Consider the following 17,628-nt stretch of genomic DNA (forward strand, 5'->3'; position numbering starts at 1 on the left):
AACCTATAGCTTATTATGCACCGTTGGAAAGAGCTCAACGAGTAGGTTTAAAATATAATTTTAAAATATTTTTAATATTTTAAATATAATTTTAAAATATTGCTAAATAGTTAGTTAATAATTAATTCTATGAAGGCCATTTATAAATTTTGCGATCACTGGCTCTCTGGAGGTACTTAGAGAGCCAGTGATGAGCCAGTGGTGGTGAGCCAGTGGGGAGGCGCCTGCGTGGAGTCTTGCACGGTCCTCACCTGCCAGTCGCTTCTCCTCCAAGACTTTAATCGCTTCTCCAGGAAGGAGTCGGAGTCGCTTCTCCTACCCTTGTCATTCACAACAACAACAACAACAACAACAACAACAACCGGAAAAACTTAAATAGACAACGTTTTCGTTAGTTCCTCAGTTTTAGGCCAAGCCGGGTACTAGAAACTCTTTTCAATTACCATAAGGCTCTCCATTTGAGATACTAATGACCATTCGTGACTAAGAACCCTTCATTAGTTGACTGATTTATTCCATAATCAAATTATTTGTCATAATCGAATGATTTCCATAATCGATTTAATTATTTAATTAGTACTGTATTAGTATTAGCAATAGCCACATGGTGCAAGGAAGCCTATGGCTTATGCTGCACCAGCCAAAAATACATAAATAAATAAATAAAAATAATAATAAATAAATAAAATAACAAAATAAATAAAATAAAAGAATAATAATAATAAGAGAAAGGAAATAGACAACCTATGTGTTTCCCTCCTCCCGTAGGTAATTATCCAGCTGACCTTTGAATCTCCCCAAACTGTCAGCCTCCACCACCCATGTAGGTAACTTATTCAGTAATTTATAATTCGCTGGATAAAATACAACTTCCTGCAATCCAGTCTAAACATCTCCTTGTTCCCTTGTTCTAGAATAATTTATAACCGCGCAAATTTCGCCCTCATTCATTTTACTTATGCCTCAGAGCCTTAAACACCTAAATCAAGTCGCCTCTAAGGTGCCTAGTTTCGAAGGTCAGCTCTTTTGCCCTTTTGCCAATCTCACCAGGTGAGTTACTCGTCTATGGATCCTTTCAAGAAGCACAACGTCTTTCTTTAGTTAATCATTAGATTAAATGAAAAATATTAATTTTATGTAGAAAATTAAAACTAAGTAATAATTAACTTTTTAGCTTTATTTCATATCTGAAAATTGATTGATTACTAAAAAAAATCCAGCGAATTGTTTGTTTGTTTGATTTTTTCCAATAAATGGCACCGTTTATAAAAAATATTCAGTATGAACATAAAAAAACTATTCGTCCTATAAGTAATCTCCATTAAAAATAGATTATTTAGATAAATTTTTAACATTATTTTAAAAATTATTATTAAAATTTATATTTTAAATAATTTAATTAAATTTTCATTGAGTTTGAGAAGTTCCTTAGGTTAAGAGATCTAATACCATGATCCGCTCATTTTAAATTACACTCATCTTCTGAATGGTAGTAAAGAAACCAATCCGTACAGTTCCCTTCCAAAGGATCTCTTCGTGCCACAGATAGTCCATCTAGTATCCAAGAGATATTCCATCCAGTCTTGGATCCGCTCCAGCCCACAGAACCCTCTTTGATTCTTCTTGAAAGTCCTCTATTTTATCCTTCTCCCAAAGAGAACGCCTAGCAATAATGTGTCCCCTTCCAAATATATTTCTCTCGTAGTCACACACTAGTTGATCAATGTGATGTCCTTTCTTTCGAAGTGCTTTCAGAACCTTTTCGGATATTCCTTCCTCCAGCGACAGATTTTTCAATTGTTCGCTATAAACGAGTAACATTTTTATTAATAAAATATAAGAATATACACTGAGCTGGCTTTGCATTAGCAACGTCCCCTTGTGTAGGAATGGACTGGTCTCTGATGCTGGTGAAGATTAAAAGTCGGGAACGGCTGGTAAAAGATTATAGTTCCACGTGGCGATCAGTTTTTAAGTGTCTACAAGTAAGAATAGGTCAGCGTTGAGATCTTTCCTATTTCGAAGCTGGAATTATTCTGTTCTGTGGTATTACGAGTCTATTATGATTGACTCATCAGCGGTCGGACAATGATCCCACGTGGGTCACACAGGAGCAATGCAGCACAGTGGCCCAGGTAATCCACAGATGCACCGGACATTAGCTGGCGTATAGACTATGGCAGGTCGGCGGCCGTTACGGGTGCCCATGCCTAGTGCGAGACACAAGAAACTGCGCCTTGCATGGGCACCTCAGGGCCAATACTACACCACTCACATGTGGAAATCTGTCACCTGGTCTGACCAAGCCTGCTTCCAATTCTACCATGCTGATGGGCGCATCCATATCTGAAGAAAGAAACATGAGGTCACGGCACCTGGATGCACTGTTGGTGTTTGACAGGCTGGAGGTGGTGGCTATGATTTGGGGATTGTTTTTGTGACATTGGTTCTCTAGTTACTGTTAATCAACAGCTCGATGGGAACGTTTACCTTTCTATCGACTATGAACAAGACAACGCGCCATGCCACAAGGCCTGGCAGGTTGTTAATTGGTTTCAGGAACATGACAATGAATCTCCATCTACTCATTGCTGTCCAACTCACCGATCTCAACCAAACTGAGCATATCTGAGACGTACTGGAAAGGGACATTCGATTTTACAATCATCTACCTGAAATTTGAGACACCCCACAGCTTGTGGTAGGGTGCCGCAAATTTCAGTCAGCAAACTTGTGAAATCCATGCCAAGACGTGGTACGCTCCCTGGAAAAAGGTGGCCCCAAAAAGTACTAGTAGGTGTTGTTAATGCAAAGTCAACTCACTGTATGTTTTGAGTGTATGTAATGTGTATATAACATAAAATGCTAAGCAGTGTTATTTTTTCCTTTTATTTTCCTTTTCTAATTGAAGAAAAAGAAAGACAAGTCTTGTCATATGGACTTAGAATGGAGTTACACGGTTTCATCGGCCCTTCGAGGGACAACGTGACCATGGTTGCTAGGAAACAGGCAGTGAGTTTTTTGATACATGACCACTTACAAAAGTCTTCATTTAAGATGAAACTCGGTAATTCCACTTCATTAATTCTGATGATGAGAATGTGTATTATTTCCCGAAACGAATACGTATTAAAAATTTTAGATGTATCCAAATTAGCATATATTCTATTAATTTTTAAGTTAGAGAGATGGTTATTAAATTGCGCAGATCGCCACAACTCTTATGGGGTATTGCGAAGATTCCGAGAGGAGGGATAAATAATCAGTTTATCCCAAAAGACATACATTTTTAAGCAAGGGTAAATTTTGAGTCAATTTTTTTCAACATTTTGATTATTAGATATACATATACACTGCCTTATCATTAATATCCGGACACCCCTCCATGGATGGGGAAACAGGTCCTATGCATGCAACACGTCACAGAACTTGCTATAAATATGCACACTGGGCTTCGAACAGACAATTGCAAAAGTGGGCGTGCAAGATGACACGTTCCACAGAATTACCTCAACAGAATTGATCATCTGAACAAATGCTAGACGCCGATTAACATGCTGTAAGGAGCGCGAATCCTGGACTGTAGAGCAGTGGAAAAGAGTCCTATGGACAGACGGGTCGATGTTCGCACTCTATTAGCCTGATAGCCGTTCCTGGGTGTGGCGAATGCCAGGGGAACAGTTCCTTCTTGATTGTATCCTCCCAACAATGAAGTTTGATGGAGTCTGTGTCATGGTATGGGGCTCCTTTCATGGTTTGCCTTGGGCCATTAGTCGTTATCAACAAAACCATGAATGCTGTGCAATACCAGGCAATCCTGGACAATTATGTTCTTCCAACATAAAAGCAATACTTCGGGGAAGGCCATACCTGTATCAGTAAGACATGTCATACTGCTCGCGTCGTATCAGAGTAGTTTGAGGACATGGGCGTGGAAAAGTTGGATTGGCCAGCCGAGACTACTGATCTGAATCGTATTGAGCATCTATGGGATGTACTGGATGGTCGGGTACGTGCAGAGATAGCCCAAAGAACAAGGCCGAACCTAAAGGCTGCGCTAAAGGACGAGTGGAGGAACAGATCACCTGACATTTTTAAAAAACTGGTAGAGATCATGCCAAAAGACTGAAGACCATCATAAAAGCAAAAGGTTTCAGCACAAAATATTAAATGACACAATAAAAGCTCTTTTTTTAAATCTAACATTTATTAAATTAATTTATTAAATTAATAAAAATAATATAATAAATTAATTTATTAAATATTAAATATGAAATATTTAATAAAGTAATGAGGAATATGAAAGTAGTATTTCTTGGATATCATATATATTCAGGAAATACCATTTCTATAATATCTATCCTATTAATTAATTAACTATTCTATTACAGTAATTAATTTAAAAAAATTAAAATTAAATTTTAAAGATTAAATACTGACTTAAAACAATAAAAATTTGAATCGTATATCTTGAATAAATATTTAATTTAGTTTAAATGGGTAGTTATAGTGTTTCTTTATAAATAATAGTAGTAAATAAAAAATAACAATTTATAATTTTTTAAAATTTTTTATAATAATTAGTAAATAAGAAAAATAAATAAATAAAAATAAATAAACTAAATGAATAAAAATAAATAAAATTAATAAACAAATAAAAATTTAATAATCAATAAAAAAAAATAAATAAATATAAAAAAAAATATATATATAAACAATATTAAAATAAATAAATATACATAAAAAATAAATAAATATAAAAAATGAATATACTGTATATATACAATATTGAAATAAATAAATATACATAAAAAATAAATAACTATACATAAAAAATAAATAAATATAAATATATAATTAAAATAATTAAAATAAAAAATAATTTTAAAATAATTAAAAATTAGAATTAAAACTAAAAAAATAAATAAAAATTAAAATAAAAAATAATTAAAATAAAAAATAATTAAAATAAAAAATAATTTTAAAATAATTAAAAATTAGAATTAAAACTAAAAAAATAAATAAAAATTAATTTAAAATTAAAAACTAAAAAAATATAAAAATTAATTAATTAAAATAAAATAAAAAATAATTAATATTAAAAATTAATTAAAATAAAAAATTAAAAAATTAAAATAAAATAAAAAAATTAATTAAAATAAAAAATTAAAAAAATTAAAATAAAATAAAAAAATTAAAAATAAAATAAAAAATTAAAAAATTAAAATAAAAAATAAATAAATAATTAAAATTTAAAAAATAAATAATTAAAATAAAAAATAAATTAAAAAATTGTGTTTAAAAAGGAACATAAAATTTAAAAAGAATAAAATATTATTTATAATTAATTAAATAAGTGGAAGACAGTAATACCCGTGCATTACGAGTAATAAATCTTTTATTGTAATTAAAATAACTGCTTACCTGATTTGGCCTCGTAGTGTACCTGTAGGACCGATATAAAATCTAGGCTCATCCAATGCTTGCTGAGGAGTCATTCCGAATTCCAGCATGTTAAGTAAAACCTGGACACAATGCAACACGTGATCAACGAAAGTTCATTGCAATTGAAAATTGGCAGGATTATTCGTTATAGATTAACTTGTTACCTGAACGTGCCCTTGAGCTTGCATCCAACCCCCCATTACCCCATATACTGCCAGTAGATCGTTGCTCTTTCTGTCTGTTATCATGGAAGGGATAATCGTATGTAGTGGAAGTTTGCGAGGACCCATTACATTGGGGCTGTTTTCGTCCAGACTAAACAGGCAACCACGACTCTGCAAAACAAACAAATTCTTCTGAATCATTAGCAGAAAGTAATTTTTTGTTTCTATTTGAACACAGATCAAAAGTTGGATAAAATATGAGTTTACTGCGGTAAAGAGATTTATTACATTAACGTGGTACGACAAAGAAGTTCAAGGAGTAAAAGGAACAGGTGCAATAAAAAGAACATAAAGTGAAGGAGATCAAAAATAGTTTTATTTTTTATTCAAAGTAATCGCTACCTGAATAAATGCACTTATTGCGCCATTCAAAAAGTTTCTGAAAAGAGAGAGCAAACGTGTCCAAAGAGATTCTTTTCAGTTGGGCATTTTTTTTTTTTTTTTTTTATGTTCTCAACGTCCTGAAATCTGTTTTCTCTGAGGGCAAGTTTTACCTTGGGAAAGAGGAAGAAGTCCACTGCTGTAAGTCGGAGGAGCAGGATGAATAGTTGATTCATCTTCTGTAAACGATACTTTTTTTGGGACTTGGAGATGAATTTAAGTCCAATGCATGTTTTGACGCTTCGTCTGTGTGTTGTACTGAAACGCTCAACAATCAACGCTCATCTCCAGTGACAATGAAGTCTTGACAAGTCTGAATGAAGTCTCAGCAGGACGACACACTTCGTTGCTTCTCATCCGTTTCGCACAAATTTTGCACACAACTTCCATTACCCCAAATCTTCATGCAGAATTTGACGAATCGTCGTATTCATGTCCAACTTATCAGCTATCATTCTAAGGGCCAAGCGACGATCTCGGGCAAAATTTCCCGGACTTTTGCAACTCTGTTCTCATTTCGAAAGGTTAACGGACGCAGACATCTTGGGAGTCTTCGCGAACGTTCTCAAGTTCGTCTTTGAACCGGTTATACCCTTAGAACCCATCGGTATGACAACGTTTCATCACCATAAACAGTTTTTAACATTTCATCTGTTTCTGTTGCAGATTTTTCCAATTGAAAGCAAAATTTGATATTCCTTCGGTGCTCTCAAATGCCCTCGTGAGTAGCACAGTTGGTAGAATGGTCATCCTCCCCAGACTGGATCGAAAAGACCCGAGTTCGAGTTCCATCAATGACGTGAGGAATTTTTATAGGCCTTTTTCACAACCAGGCAGAGTTAGTTGGTCTCAGGAGAGGGTAGCATGGTTTTTTCTCTAGAAACTCTGGTTTTTCATCCATCAAATAGAAAATCGACCACAGAACATGCAATTTACAGACAGTATACACGGAGCAATATGGCTCCTAAAACACTACTACAACTACTGTTATATGCCCTAAATACTACAAGCGATTAATTTTTTGTAGTGTTTGTATATTTAAATTTGAATTTATCAAGTTGGAACATCACTACACTTACATGTAGAGGAAATCCACGCCCCCTAGGAACTAAAGTGCTTCCAAAAGAATTTGCAATGCTGGTAATAAAAGAACAGGCATTTCCCTGTTCGTCTACTGCACATAGGTAGGTGGTGTCTGATGCGGACCCAATGGTGGCAACTGGAGTAATTTTCTGAATCAGTCTAAAATGAAAGATTAAAATTCTTCATATAGCTTATATCATATGAAATATATGATATAAATATAACGTAAATATAACGTTTGATAACTTACCTGTCCGGGTCGATATCCTTTTGTCTTTCTTTGGCGTACTCTTTGGAAAGCAAAGTATTCAGTGGAATTGAAGAATATTTTGGATCACCAACATGCTGCAATGTATCATTTAGCGCCAACCTTAAGGACTGAGACACGGTGTGGATATATTGAATGGAATTATGGGTCATTTCTGAAAAACAAACGTAAAATGTCATCCAGTTGTTATTTTGGACTAATATTATAAGGATTCAACCATGGACTGATAGACAAATTAAGAAACTGTCGAATATTTTATTGGAGTAAATATGAGCACCAAATAACACAAGTTGAATAGTGACTTACCTTTTAGATCAAATCCCTGAAGAATGTTTAGAGCCAACAAAGCAGCTACTCCTTGAGTATTGGGTGGTAACTCCCACATTCTTACATCTCGATATTCGGTATCAATTGGCTGCATTACTGAATAGTGAGATTCCAAGTGGTATTTCAGATCTTCTAAGGTCAGACATCCACCAGCGTCTTGTACTTCCTTTACAATGCTCTCAGCCACAGGACCGGTGTAGAAACCCTCTGCTCCATTTTCGGCTATCGCCTAAATGCATATGGAACAACTTATTTTTTTCTTTTCAAAAAAGAAGTTCAGTATTTGAACATATTTTTGTCACGTGACCATTCACTAGACACTAACAAATAAACTTTAAATAAATGGCGTATTTTAATTCAAGTTATATTGAAAATACTGACAGCCATCGAATTAAAATCAGTAAGGTTATATATAATCTCAACTGGTGGTCACACAAAAAACAAGGGGATATCTCGAAGCTGATAAGGGTTTCTTCGTTAGGATTTCCCAATGAGTGCCAAAAGACCCATCTAATGAGAAAAGCTCGCGAGTTTCTTTAGCTATTTGGGAAATTGAAACCACCACCAGACTCTTGAAAAGTGGTTCGTTCATCCATGGATATTTTTCTCAAGGAAGGATGAGTTACCAGAAGAGGAAATTTTCCCTACTAATCTGCCCTCATGGGTAACATAGTTACTAGAATCACCATCCTCCCCACACCACTTGAGTTCGAGTCCCGTCAATGACATGAGAAATTTTTATTGGACTTTTTCACAACTTGGCTAAGTTATTCGGTCTTTGGCGAAGGTAGTATGGTTTTTTCTCCAGGAAATTCGGGTTTTTCGTCCAGCAAAAGAGAAAGTTGACCACAGAATTGGAATCGGAGTTAATTGAGTTAAGGAAGTGTCATCTAAAACCCAATGAGGTTGTGTAGAACATTCAAAAAAGTTGTATCTAAAGCTCTAAGGAATAATACTGACCGTCATAGTGGAGGCCAAATTCTCATTTCTCATGATTTCTCCTGCACGTGGTGCTACTCCATTAATCAGTAATTCATTACCATTTCTAGATGCCCTTAGTTCGCTTTCATGCTGTGCCCAGTAGTAAGCAGTGGCCTCAGCTACAGGAAAACCCTCACGAGCTAGCTGAATGGACGGCATGAGTAGTTCTGAAAATGAAAACTAGAAAAGAAACAAATTAATTAATGTACGCAGTGCATGATATTTCAGGCGCGTTAGCTAATAGTAATAAAAAATGATTTATGAAAAATAGAGTAAAAAGCAATTCTCATGTACAAAACATAATTTTATGAAAATCCATTTACTGGGAGTTGAGCTATTACATGTGGACGGACGGACAAAGAAAAAGCAATTTATGGATTTCTATTGGTTCGATTTTAATGAAATTTGAGATGGCATGAAATTTTTTTCGAAAAGAGTCAAAGATAAAATTTTATGAAAATTCCTTCATTGGAAGTTCAGTTATTACATGCGAACGGACACGAAGACAATAAGCAAATTATGTATATACGCTTAGTGATCACTAAATTGTGACCATCCTGTCCTGAGATAGAGTAGTGGTAATACTCATCTGTCGTGCAAGTCAAAGTGACAAAGTAGCAGTTATGGGACTTATTAAAGATGTCACAGAGTATAAAAAGGGCGCGATTGTGGGATCTCCTGAGGTTGCCTTCATATCAGAAACGGAACAATCAGCCATTGGAACAATCAATCAATGGGACAGCATCAAAGTACATTGTATTGGGTTTTTTTTTTTTATGAAAATCCCAAGCACGAAAGGTTTTAGGACCTAGAACCAATCTTCAGTATTTTCTCACTTCTGAACCTTCAACCCATCAACGGTAACAAGTACCGTGCATGAGTTGAAGGTTGAGAAGATAGAAATAACTTGTCACTATTAGACTTCAATTTCTAGATAAGTTTAAGTCTAATGTCAACAAATATCTTCTGTATACGTTTATCAATGTATACCTTTCCAGATCCAAATCTTTGGACACAGTCCCTCATACCGAGTACAGCGCCTGGGACAGTCACCGCTAATCCATGATTTGGTGGAAGGAGATTGTCATTATGGAATCCGTGAGATCGTACAAGTCCAAGTGTTGCCTTCGCTGCACTTCGACCACTGCAAATAAATAAACAAAACCCGTGTAACAAGCAGCATTATAGACATTACAATATTATTAGTTCATTTAATGTCATTTGCAATATTATCAAGAGATGGCAGCACAGGGCATAAATTAAGTTTGTAATTTGAAACTCGTGATGAGGAAATCACAAAAATAATCGCGTATGCACTAAATTGTACACTGCTAGACAAAAGTAAAAGAACAAAATGTTTTTCGTGGATATTTTGTTATGAATAGTGTCGCCGAAGTCGAATATTTGATATAATAAAACATCCCGGCATTCAAATTCCGATTATCCAATAGAAATCGATCTACCATCTTACAGACCCATTTATTGGCTTGCTCAGTGGAATAGCCACATCATTACTCAGGATGGCAAGTCATTGTAATTTAGATGATTCTTTGAGATTGCGAGCCGTTGGACCTCTTGAATCAGGACAGTTACCAGTGTGAAAAGCCAATTAGCCCTCGTCCCAGCCCTATATTGCTGGATGGAAAACCATGCCACCCACGCCACGCCTCAAAACGACTAAACGCAGTCTTTTTACGTTGTGAAAAAACCCATTAAAATTCCTCACGTCATAGACGGGATTCGAATTCAGTTCTTTTCAACCAGGTGTGAGGAGGACAGCCATTCTACCAACTGTGCTACTCACTACAGATGCAGAAGTTGAATCTGTAAGACACAAAGTCTTACAAGTTAAATTTAAATATAATTTAAGAAAGAACGCTAGATAGTGATATTGTAAACCACAAAAGAAAACACTTAAAGTCACTAATATTGTTTAAGATAATGGGTCTCGCGCTAATGGAATTAATTTAAGAGGTTAAATTTAAAGTACAAGCAAATATACCTTGAAGAAAAACATTAGAAACAGATATACGATCAGTGCCCACACCGGAAACAGCAAGCGAAGATAGCAAGACGGAACAGTGGGGGGTCAACTGATAGTATGGCAAGGGACGGTTTGGTCCAGAGATGACAATAGGGGTACCAGCGGGGGCGCTCTTGTTTACTGCAAACAGAGCAGGTGTGGTCATTTTATAATAAGGCGAGACGAATCAAGAAAATGGACGCAGATGTTTGCCGGATGGGTACCGAGCTCCAGAAAATTCTGGTCATTTCCAGAAGATTCGAGAATTCTATAGAAACGGAAGTTCTCTCTACACCGGAAGGGGACGATGATGGTCAGATAGAAGTGATTGGTTGAGGAAAGGAGGGGCGTTACTAAATTTTGGGAAATAAAAGGGGAAGAGCGCGTGCAAAACGGGGGTAGAAAAAGTGAAAATGTGTGATAAGATGTTTTAGATATGTGATGAAGTTTTTCGGAGATGATTTTTCGAGATGTGATAAAGTTTTTTTGGAGATAATAAAGTTTTTCGGAAGATGATAAAGTTTTCTTCGAGAGTGATTTTTTGGAAAGATAGGCCCAGGAAACAGTCCCCGGAAGCGATCCACCAGTAGAACCAGTTATGGTGAGTTCACTAAATTCTGATAGTTTTAATGAAGTATAGATGAGTTACAGAAAGGGGAACTTTCTCGAGACGAATCACAGAAGTCCGAAAGCGTCCACCGAGAGATATATTTGAAAGGAGGACAGCGAGAAGAACACCGTACCGTCCTGTGGAAATAAAGCGATGGGAAGCGACCCCTACTGAATGATCCGGCGCAGCAAAGAAGGATACGAGACCAGGATGATCGGCAAAGCGAAAAGTGTCCCTGGCTGAGTTTAGCATTCCAGATGAACGTTCCCAAACCAAAGGAGGACCCGATGCAGAGCAGAAAGCCACTGGCCACACGTTGTATTAGCGGTAAGATCCAAATCCCCAGAAGTAAGTGGTTAAACAACGAATTTACCTCTATGTAATTGCAAAGGACTGCAGGGAAGATAGATAAATATTAAGTGAGATTTAGGGAAGCATACAGTTAAGAGTTAAGTTAAGGTATAGATAAGTAAGGAAATATCATAGAAATAGTTTATGAAGGATGGTTTACAGTTATGATTTATTTACTGATTAATCAATGGAGTAAAAGTAATAATTTTGGACGGGTTAGCCTATAGAGCAGGTACAGTTGTATGTTACTTATATAATGTTACTGATGTAGAGAAGTTAGTCGCTATATGCTGAAGTTTACCTGAGGGAATGAAGAAATAAATAATCCCATGTATATTTCATTAACATGTAACTTTAAAGTGCTGGGGAGAGAATAGAATAGAATAGAATAGAATAGAATAGAATAGTTTGTAGAGTGGACATAATTCCAGAAGAAGAATTGTTTCAACCATGAAGAAGAATGTAGGATTGTGCTAGATAGGTATGAAAAAGGAAGATATAAATAAATAAATAATAAATGTCAATTGTAATTAAGAAAGAGAAATTAAACTGATTGTACGAGATGTTAGTGGGCATATAGTAAGAAGAAGATGATGGATGGGGGAGCCTGATGACCAGGAACATAATCCATGCCCTGTACCTATATATGAAGTGAATAATGTGTAATGATTTGTCTTATCTTTTATTTGTAAGTATGTATAATAAACTGATTGTATTTCACTTAATGAAAATGGAGTTTGGTCATTTCTGAACACACAGCAAAACCCAAAGGAGGAGTGCTCTAATATAGAAACTCCCCCAGAACCGGAATTCTTCTGTGAGATAACAAGTCAGATGCAAAGTGGGGATTTTAAGAATATAATCAATAATAAATATAAATAACAAATAATAACAAAATAAAAAGAAATATATATATATATATAAGAAGAAACCCCACCCCCCACAATTGGCGACCCAGCCAGGGATAAATAGAGATAGATTGTTCATCATTTAAAACGCCACCCCCACAAATCCCGAAGTAGCTGATCGCGTATTTTGACACAGAGATCTCAGAATAGTTTCAGCAGGGCAATGCCCCCTATTATAAAGTGCAATCCGTGCTGTAAAAAGAGAAACGGAAAGGGACGAATGAAAAGGCAACCCACAGCACCGATCTTAACCCCACTGAACATTTACAGGATGTGTGTGAGAAATCCGTTATGGAAGTCATCTTCACAAGCTTTGTTAAGTCCACGTGGGTGTAACAGTTAGTATAATCACCGTCCTTGCCACATCGGGTGGAAAAGACCCAGTATGGGGAGGACACGAGGACTTTTTATGGGTATTTTTAAAAACGTGGCTGAGGTAGTGGATCTCATGCCAGAGTAGGATGATTGTTTCTTCCCAAAACCGGGTTTTTCATCCAGCAAACTGAAAATCGACCACAGAACACACGCAATTAACAGACATATTATATACGACGCAATATGACCCAAGTTTCTGATGTATCTAAAACCCTACAACAACCAACCAGTCGATTGTGAATTCATTTTGAATTAAAATGAATTCGATTAGCCTTGCTACAAGTTAAGATGACTGTCTACTGATGTCTGACACACTCAGCAGGCTAATGGATGATGACTGTAAAGAAAATTCTGGGTCTCTACTTTATTGAGAAAATATTTTAATTGATGGTAAACACTATTAGATTAAAAATTGGGGGTCGCTTTTTAGTCTAATAGTGTTGAGGCTGCTCTTCTCCAAAAACCTTAACTCCGAGTTCGTGTCTGACTGTACAATACTCCCCAGATTTTTCCATTATCGACTACCTTGTTGTCATCCAAATGGTAGTTATCTTTGGATCGAAATGGTGGTTTTTATGCAGCTGTGTTACCGTTTATTGAACAAAATGGCTTTGTGAGCATTCTAAGTTGGACATAAGGCAAAACCTTAACGCCCAGTTGCTGGCATCGATCTTCTGAGGGAGCGCAATATTTCCGTGATCGTATGCTTAATGTAATATTGCGTCCCAAATTTGTTTTATTTTAACTTCGGAGTCTAACTGTCCTCTGTAATCATATATCATTATACACTGAAAGGACAGAATTCATGGGATACCAGGTTCCTGGGCAACGCGACGCTGTCATCCCTCTCGCTAGTGGACGAACTCTCTGCTTTGTAGGTATAGAGGTACACTGCATTCACGTAGACAGTAATTCAGTGTCAATATGGATAAACGTCATGAGTTAACCGACTTTGAAAGAGGGATGATAGTGGGTGCCCGACGCGTGTGTCACTCTATCGCGGTGGTGGTACAGAAATTGCACTGTTCCCGTTCGACAGTATCAACACGTCTGGAAATCAGGACGCATCTCTGAATGGTCCAGGTTACGTGTCCATCCATCCATTATCTGATGCCACAGAGACCATAACAAAACCAACTCCAAAAACTGCTGTTAAAGGAAGACCTGCAACTAGGTGGAAGGATGGGATCAGTGAATTTTTGGGCGTGACATTTTGCGATTCCGCTCATATAGCATATGATGGATCGATGGATTTTGTTGATGGCCACAACAGCTCCTCAGGAAACTATGTGACTGGAAGAAGAAGAAGTGTAATATTAATACGAAAAATCAAAGTTTCTAGGGTAGAGAAGATAAAACCTTATCCTGTTGGTCTTATCCTAAGACCATCAGCAACGGAGTGAAAAAAGCTCATAAAAGTTCTTTGCATCATTAGAGGTATGTGAACCCCCAAGTCCTTTTCTGCAAGAGTGCAAAGGATGGTGATTATAACCACTCTGCTACCAAGAAGATGAAGTTCTCTCAATAGTCTAGACAAGCTCTTAGATAAATATTTGGATAGAACCAGATCACCTTTATCTCTTTTTTGAGGATGAAAGAGTGTGGCCTCTTTGCGTCAATTTGCTCTTACACCTAATTTTGGCAATTTATAAAATCCATCCTGCTACCACAAAACTGAATTCACACAACTCGTATTACACAACACTGCTGACCCATGCAGTCACGTGATCCAACAAGCATATAATAATAATAATAATAATAATAATAATAATAAAATAAATAAAACTTTATGATCAGGGCCACACATCAACACACTTGGATCTACTAAAATCATGGAAATAGTGATATACTATGGTACAATTCAGACCACCACCACTTTTAACCACAACTGAAGCTGGTTAAAATTTAAGACTTTAATTTGATCTCAAAATGTATAATGTTCAAGTCATGAAAAGTTTGTAGGAAATGGTTTTTCATCATGCAAACTGTCCAACCAACTTACGATTACTGAACGTCATGACCTAAATTGCCTTGCCAATAATATGCACAACGCAAAATATTCATCTCATTTGCTTATGTTTGAATATAACAGGGCTCCTTTCCTGCTCTCTCTCATATATATATATATATATATTACTAAATTATTTATCGGTACCACTTGTCCATTAGCAGATAAGAGCAATATCTAAAACCAACTCTCGTTCGATAAGCATGATGAAATGTTTTTGTTACGTTCTGAGCGTGCGCTACTGGAACAGTGTCAAGGCTAACATATCTTGACCAAAGGGTGTTCGAGTTGATTTTCTGAAAGGGAAACAGTTATGTTAAAGGCAGTGCTCGAATATTACTGAGAGTTTAAAAGGTGTAGAACAATCAACGTTGATTTTACTGCATGTTCCCACCTTTCCTTTTTCTGGAGGTGGGTGTGGCAGTTGAAGTGGTTTTGGCAAGTTTCTGTTCGATATTTAGGCAAAAATACACGCTTAGAAGTTATTAAATTAAAAATAATTTGAAGAAAAAATGAGCAACTCACTGGGTAATATCCTATTATATTTACAAACTTTGAGAGTAATTCTGAACTCCAATATAAAATACTTTTTTTGTTTGTTTGTTTACCTTCCATTTAATCCTAATATTTTACCATCTGAAAATCGATAAAATAAAGCAAAGCAATCTCCACCTATGCCAGACATGGCTGGTAGCAGCACTCCAACAGCAGCGGCCATAGCAACTGCCGCGTCAGCTGCATTTCCTCCTTTTTGAAGTATATCTGAAAGAAAAAAAAAGAAATAAAAAGAGAAAAAAACTTCTACCGTGCTCTAAAAAATATAAACGATAAAATTTTCAATAAAAATATGCAGGCCTTTTGAATTTAATACATTCTGTGACGGCATTACATGATGGAAAATTGAACTCCACCGCGTTATAAACGAGCAAAGACCGTATATTTTATCTCCTATTTGAAAATGATCGAAATTCTAACAAAAATAGCGATCAAAAATTTAAAAACTACTTTTCATCCAGGAAAGGACGTTTTTATGCCTGCCCTTATTAATTCGGTTCTTGAGAAGTGTTTAATTAACAAATTTAATATTAAAATTCAAAAAGGCTCTTCCAAACTGTCAGTTTTATATGATCTTCAGACAAGCTGATCAGATTTGTCAGTTTTCAGTGAAGGGATGTTTACTAAGGCATGCTGAAATTTTTAATTGCATTTATGTCAAGAAACTCATAATCTGTTATATATGTACATCCAAACATCTAAAATTCAGTTGTGAAGAATATATATATGTATATATATGCATATTGACTTTTTAAACATCTAGATGCAAACAAGAAAATGCTACCCTCTTAGAGATGGAAAGGTTCCTGTGTTCGTTTTTCTACCCCTTCTCCAAATATGAATTCATTTCCTGCTCCAGAAGATTAAGCCTATCATGGTCCTATATTTAGCATTGAGTACTTTCATTTTAATTTATTTTTGAAAGTATTTGAACCATTTTTAATTGAAACGAATCAATAATGAAATAAAATAAAATGCTAGGGGGAAAAAATGGCTCGTACGAAATAAAAAGACATTCAACCCTCGTTGGAGTCACCAACTCGGCTAACGTGGCCGAGTTAAATCTTCACAAGAATCTTTTATTTGATAAATTTGTCCATGAACCGTTAAAAACTTCCATCACTTATGTCTTTTTGATCCATCTTGATATTACGTAAAAAGCTGACATTAAAAGTTTTAAAAGAAAGATGCAAAGAAAAAAATAAAATAAAATATTTAATTTAGTTTATCGTAATGTCTATTCTCAGGGCGCTACATATATTAAACATATTATTATTTACTTCATAATTACAATTAAAATATATTTGCTGATTATTACAATTAAAATGTATTTATTTTATTATTAATAAACAATTAAATTTATTATATAATTAAAATTATTGTATAATTTATTATTAGAATATTATTAATGATAAATTATTTTAAAAAATAGTATATATTTATTTTTACTGATCTTCTTTATCAGGTGGCGCTGCATATCGCAGTTAAACTTCATTACATTTCTTGATTGTGATTATAAGTTACTTAAAATTTATTTATTTATTACCATTAATGCACAATTAATTTATTTGTTAATTTATTAATATTTCTACTGTAAAATTAATAATTTATTATTACTAGACACTCAATTTTGATTGCGTAATATTTTGTTAATAATAAAGGCCATGATTAGCTGGAAATCAGTTCGCATCATCCATTTTATTTTAGTGCATAAATTAAAATCGATATGATATTTGTTTTAATATTTACCAATTCCAATTTTAGATGCCAAAGGTTGATCTGAAGACACACACGCATGTTGTGCAATTAAAGATGAACGACGAGAAAGAAATTTCCACTGCTTCATGAATCAGCCTGTTAGACCACTCTTTGATCCAAAAACACCCTTAACATCGAGAACTCTCAGTTAGGAAACGGAAGTCATCAATCACTATAATCGTGGCGCCATCTGGTAGCTGAAAAAGCTAAGTGTTGAAAATAAAATATTTGATATTTTATATTTTACACAAATAAATTATATTTTATATTCAGAAATAATTTAAAATTTTATTAATGAATTTATAATACAAATCGATAATAAGATTTAAAT

The 17,628-nt window shown here is 35.1% G+C and overlaps 1 protein-coding gene across 1 annotated transcript; it reads right to left on the minus strand.

Moving 5' to 3' along the window:
* Window positions 1-1,415: 1,415 nt before the first annotated feature.
* On the minus strand, window positions 1,416-17,385 carry LOC150084097 (uncharacterized). The gene is made up of 10 exons (XM_090376110.1): window positions 17,289-17,385; window positions 15,593-15,746; window positions 9,700-9,853; window positions 8,689-8,889; window positions 7,708-7,957; window positions 7,384-7,555; window positions 7,130-7,292; window positions 5,610-5,780; window positions 5,425-5,525; window positions 1,416-1,804 (listed from the first exon to the last, which is right to left on the minus strand). The coding sequence occupies exons 1-10, from the start codon at window positions 17,383-17,385 to the stop codon at window positions 1,555-1,557; spliced, it is 1,713 nt and encodes a 570-aa protein (XP_090232236.1). The 3' UTR covers window positions 1,416-1,554.
* Window positions 17,386-17,628: the final 243 nt, after the last annotated feature.

The sequence above is a fragment of the Mastigoproctus giganteus genome, chromosome 6, assembly GCF_048544385.1.
Source record: "Mastigoproctus giganteus isolate SK-2022 chromosome 6, ASM4854438v1, whole genome shotgun sequence".
NCBI classification, from domain to species: Eukaryota; Metazoa; Arthropoda; class Arachnida; order Uropygi; family Thelyphonidae; genus Mastigoproctus; species Mastigoproctus giganteus.

What these genes read in the sequence shown, in the direction of transcription:
- LOC150084097 (XM_090376110.1), bottom strand. Translation starts at nt 17,385, where the DNA reads ATGAAGCAGTGGAAATTTCTTTCTCGTCGTTCATCTTTAATTGCACAA. An exon ending in ATATTAGGATTAAATGGAAG is followed by an intron (nt 9,854 to 15,592) that starts GTAAACAAACAA and finishes ATTTATTTGCAG; the next exon opens with TGGTCGAAGTGCAGCGAAGG. An exon ending in GGCGTGGATTTCCTCTACAT is followed by an intron (nt 5,781 to 7,129) that starts GTAAGTGTAGTG and finishes TTTGTTTTGCAG; the next exon opens with AGTCGTGGTTGCCTGTTTAG.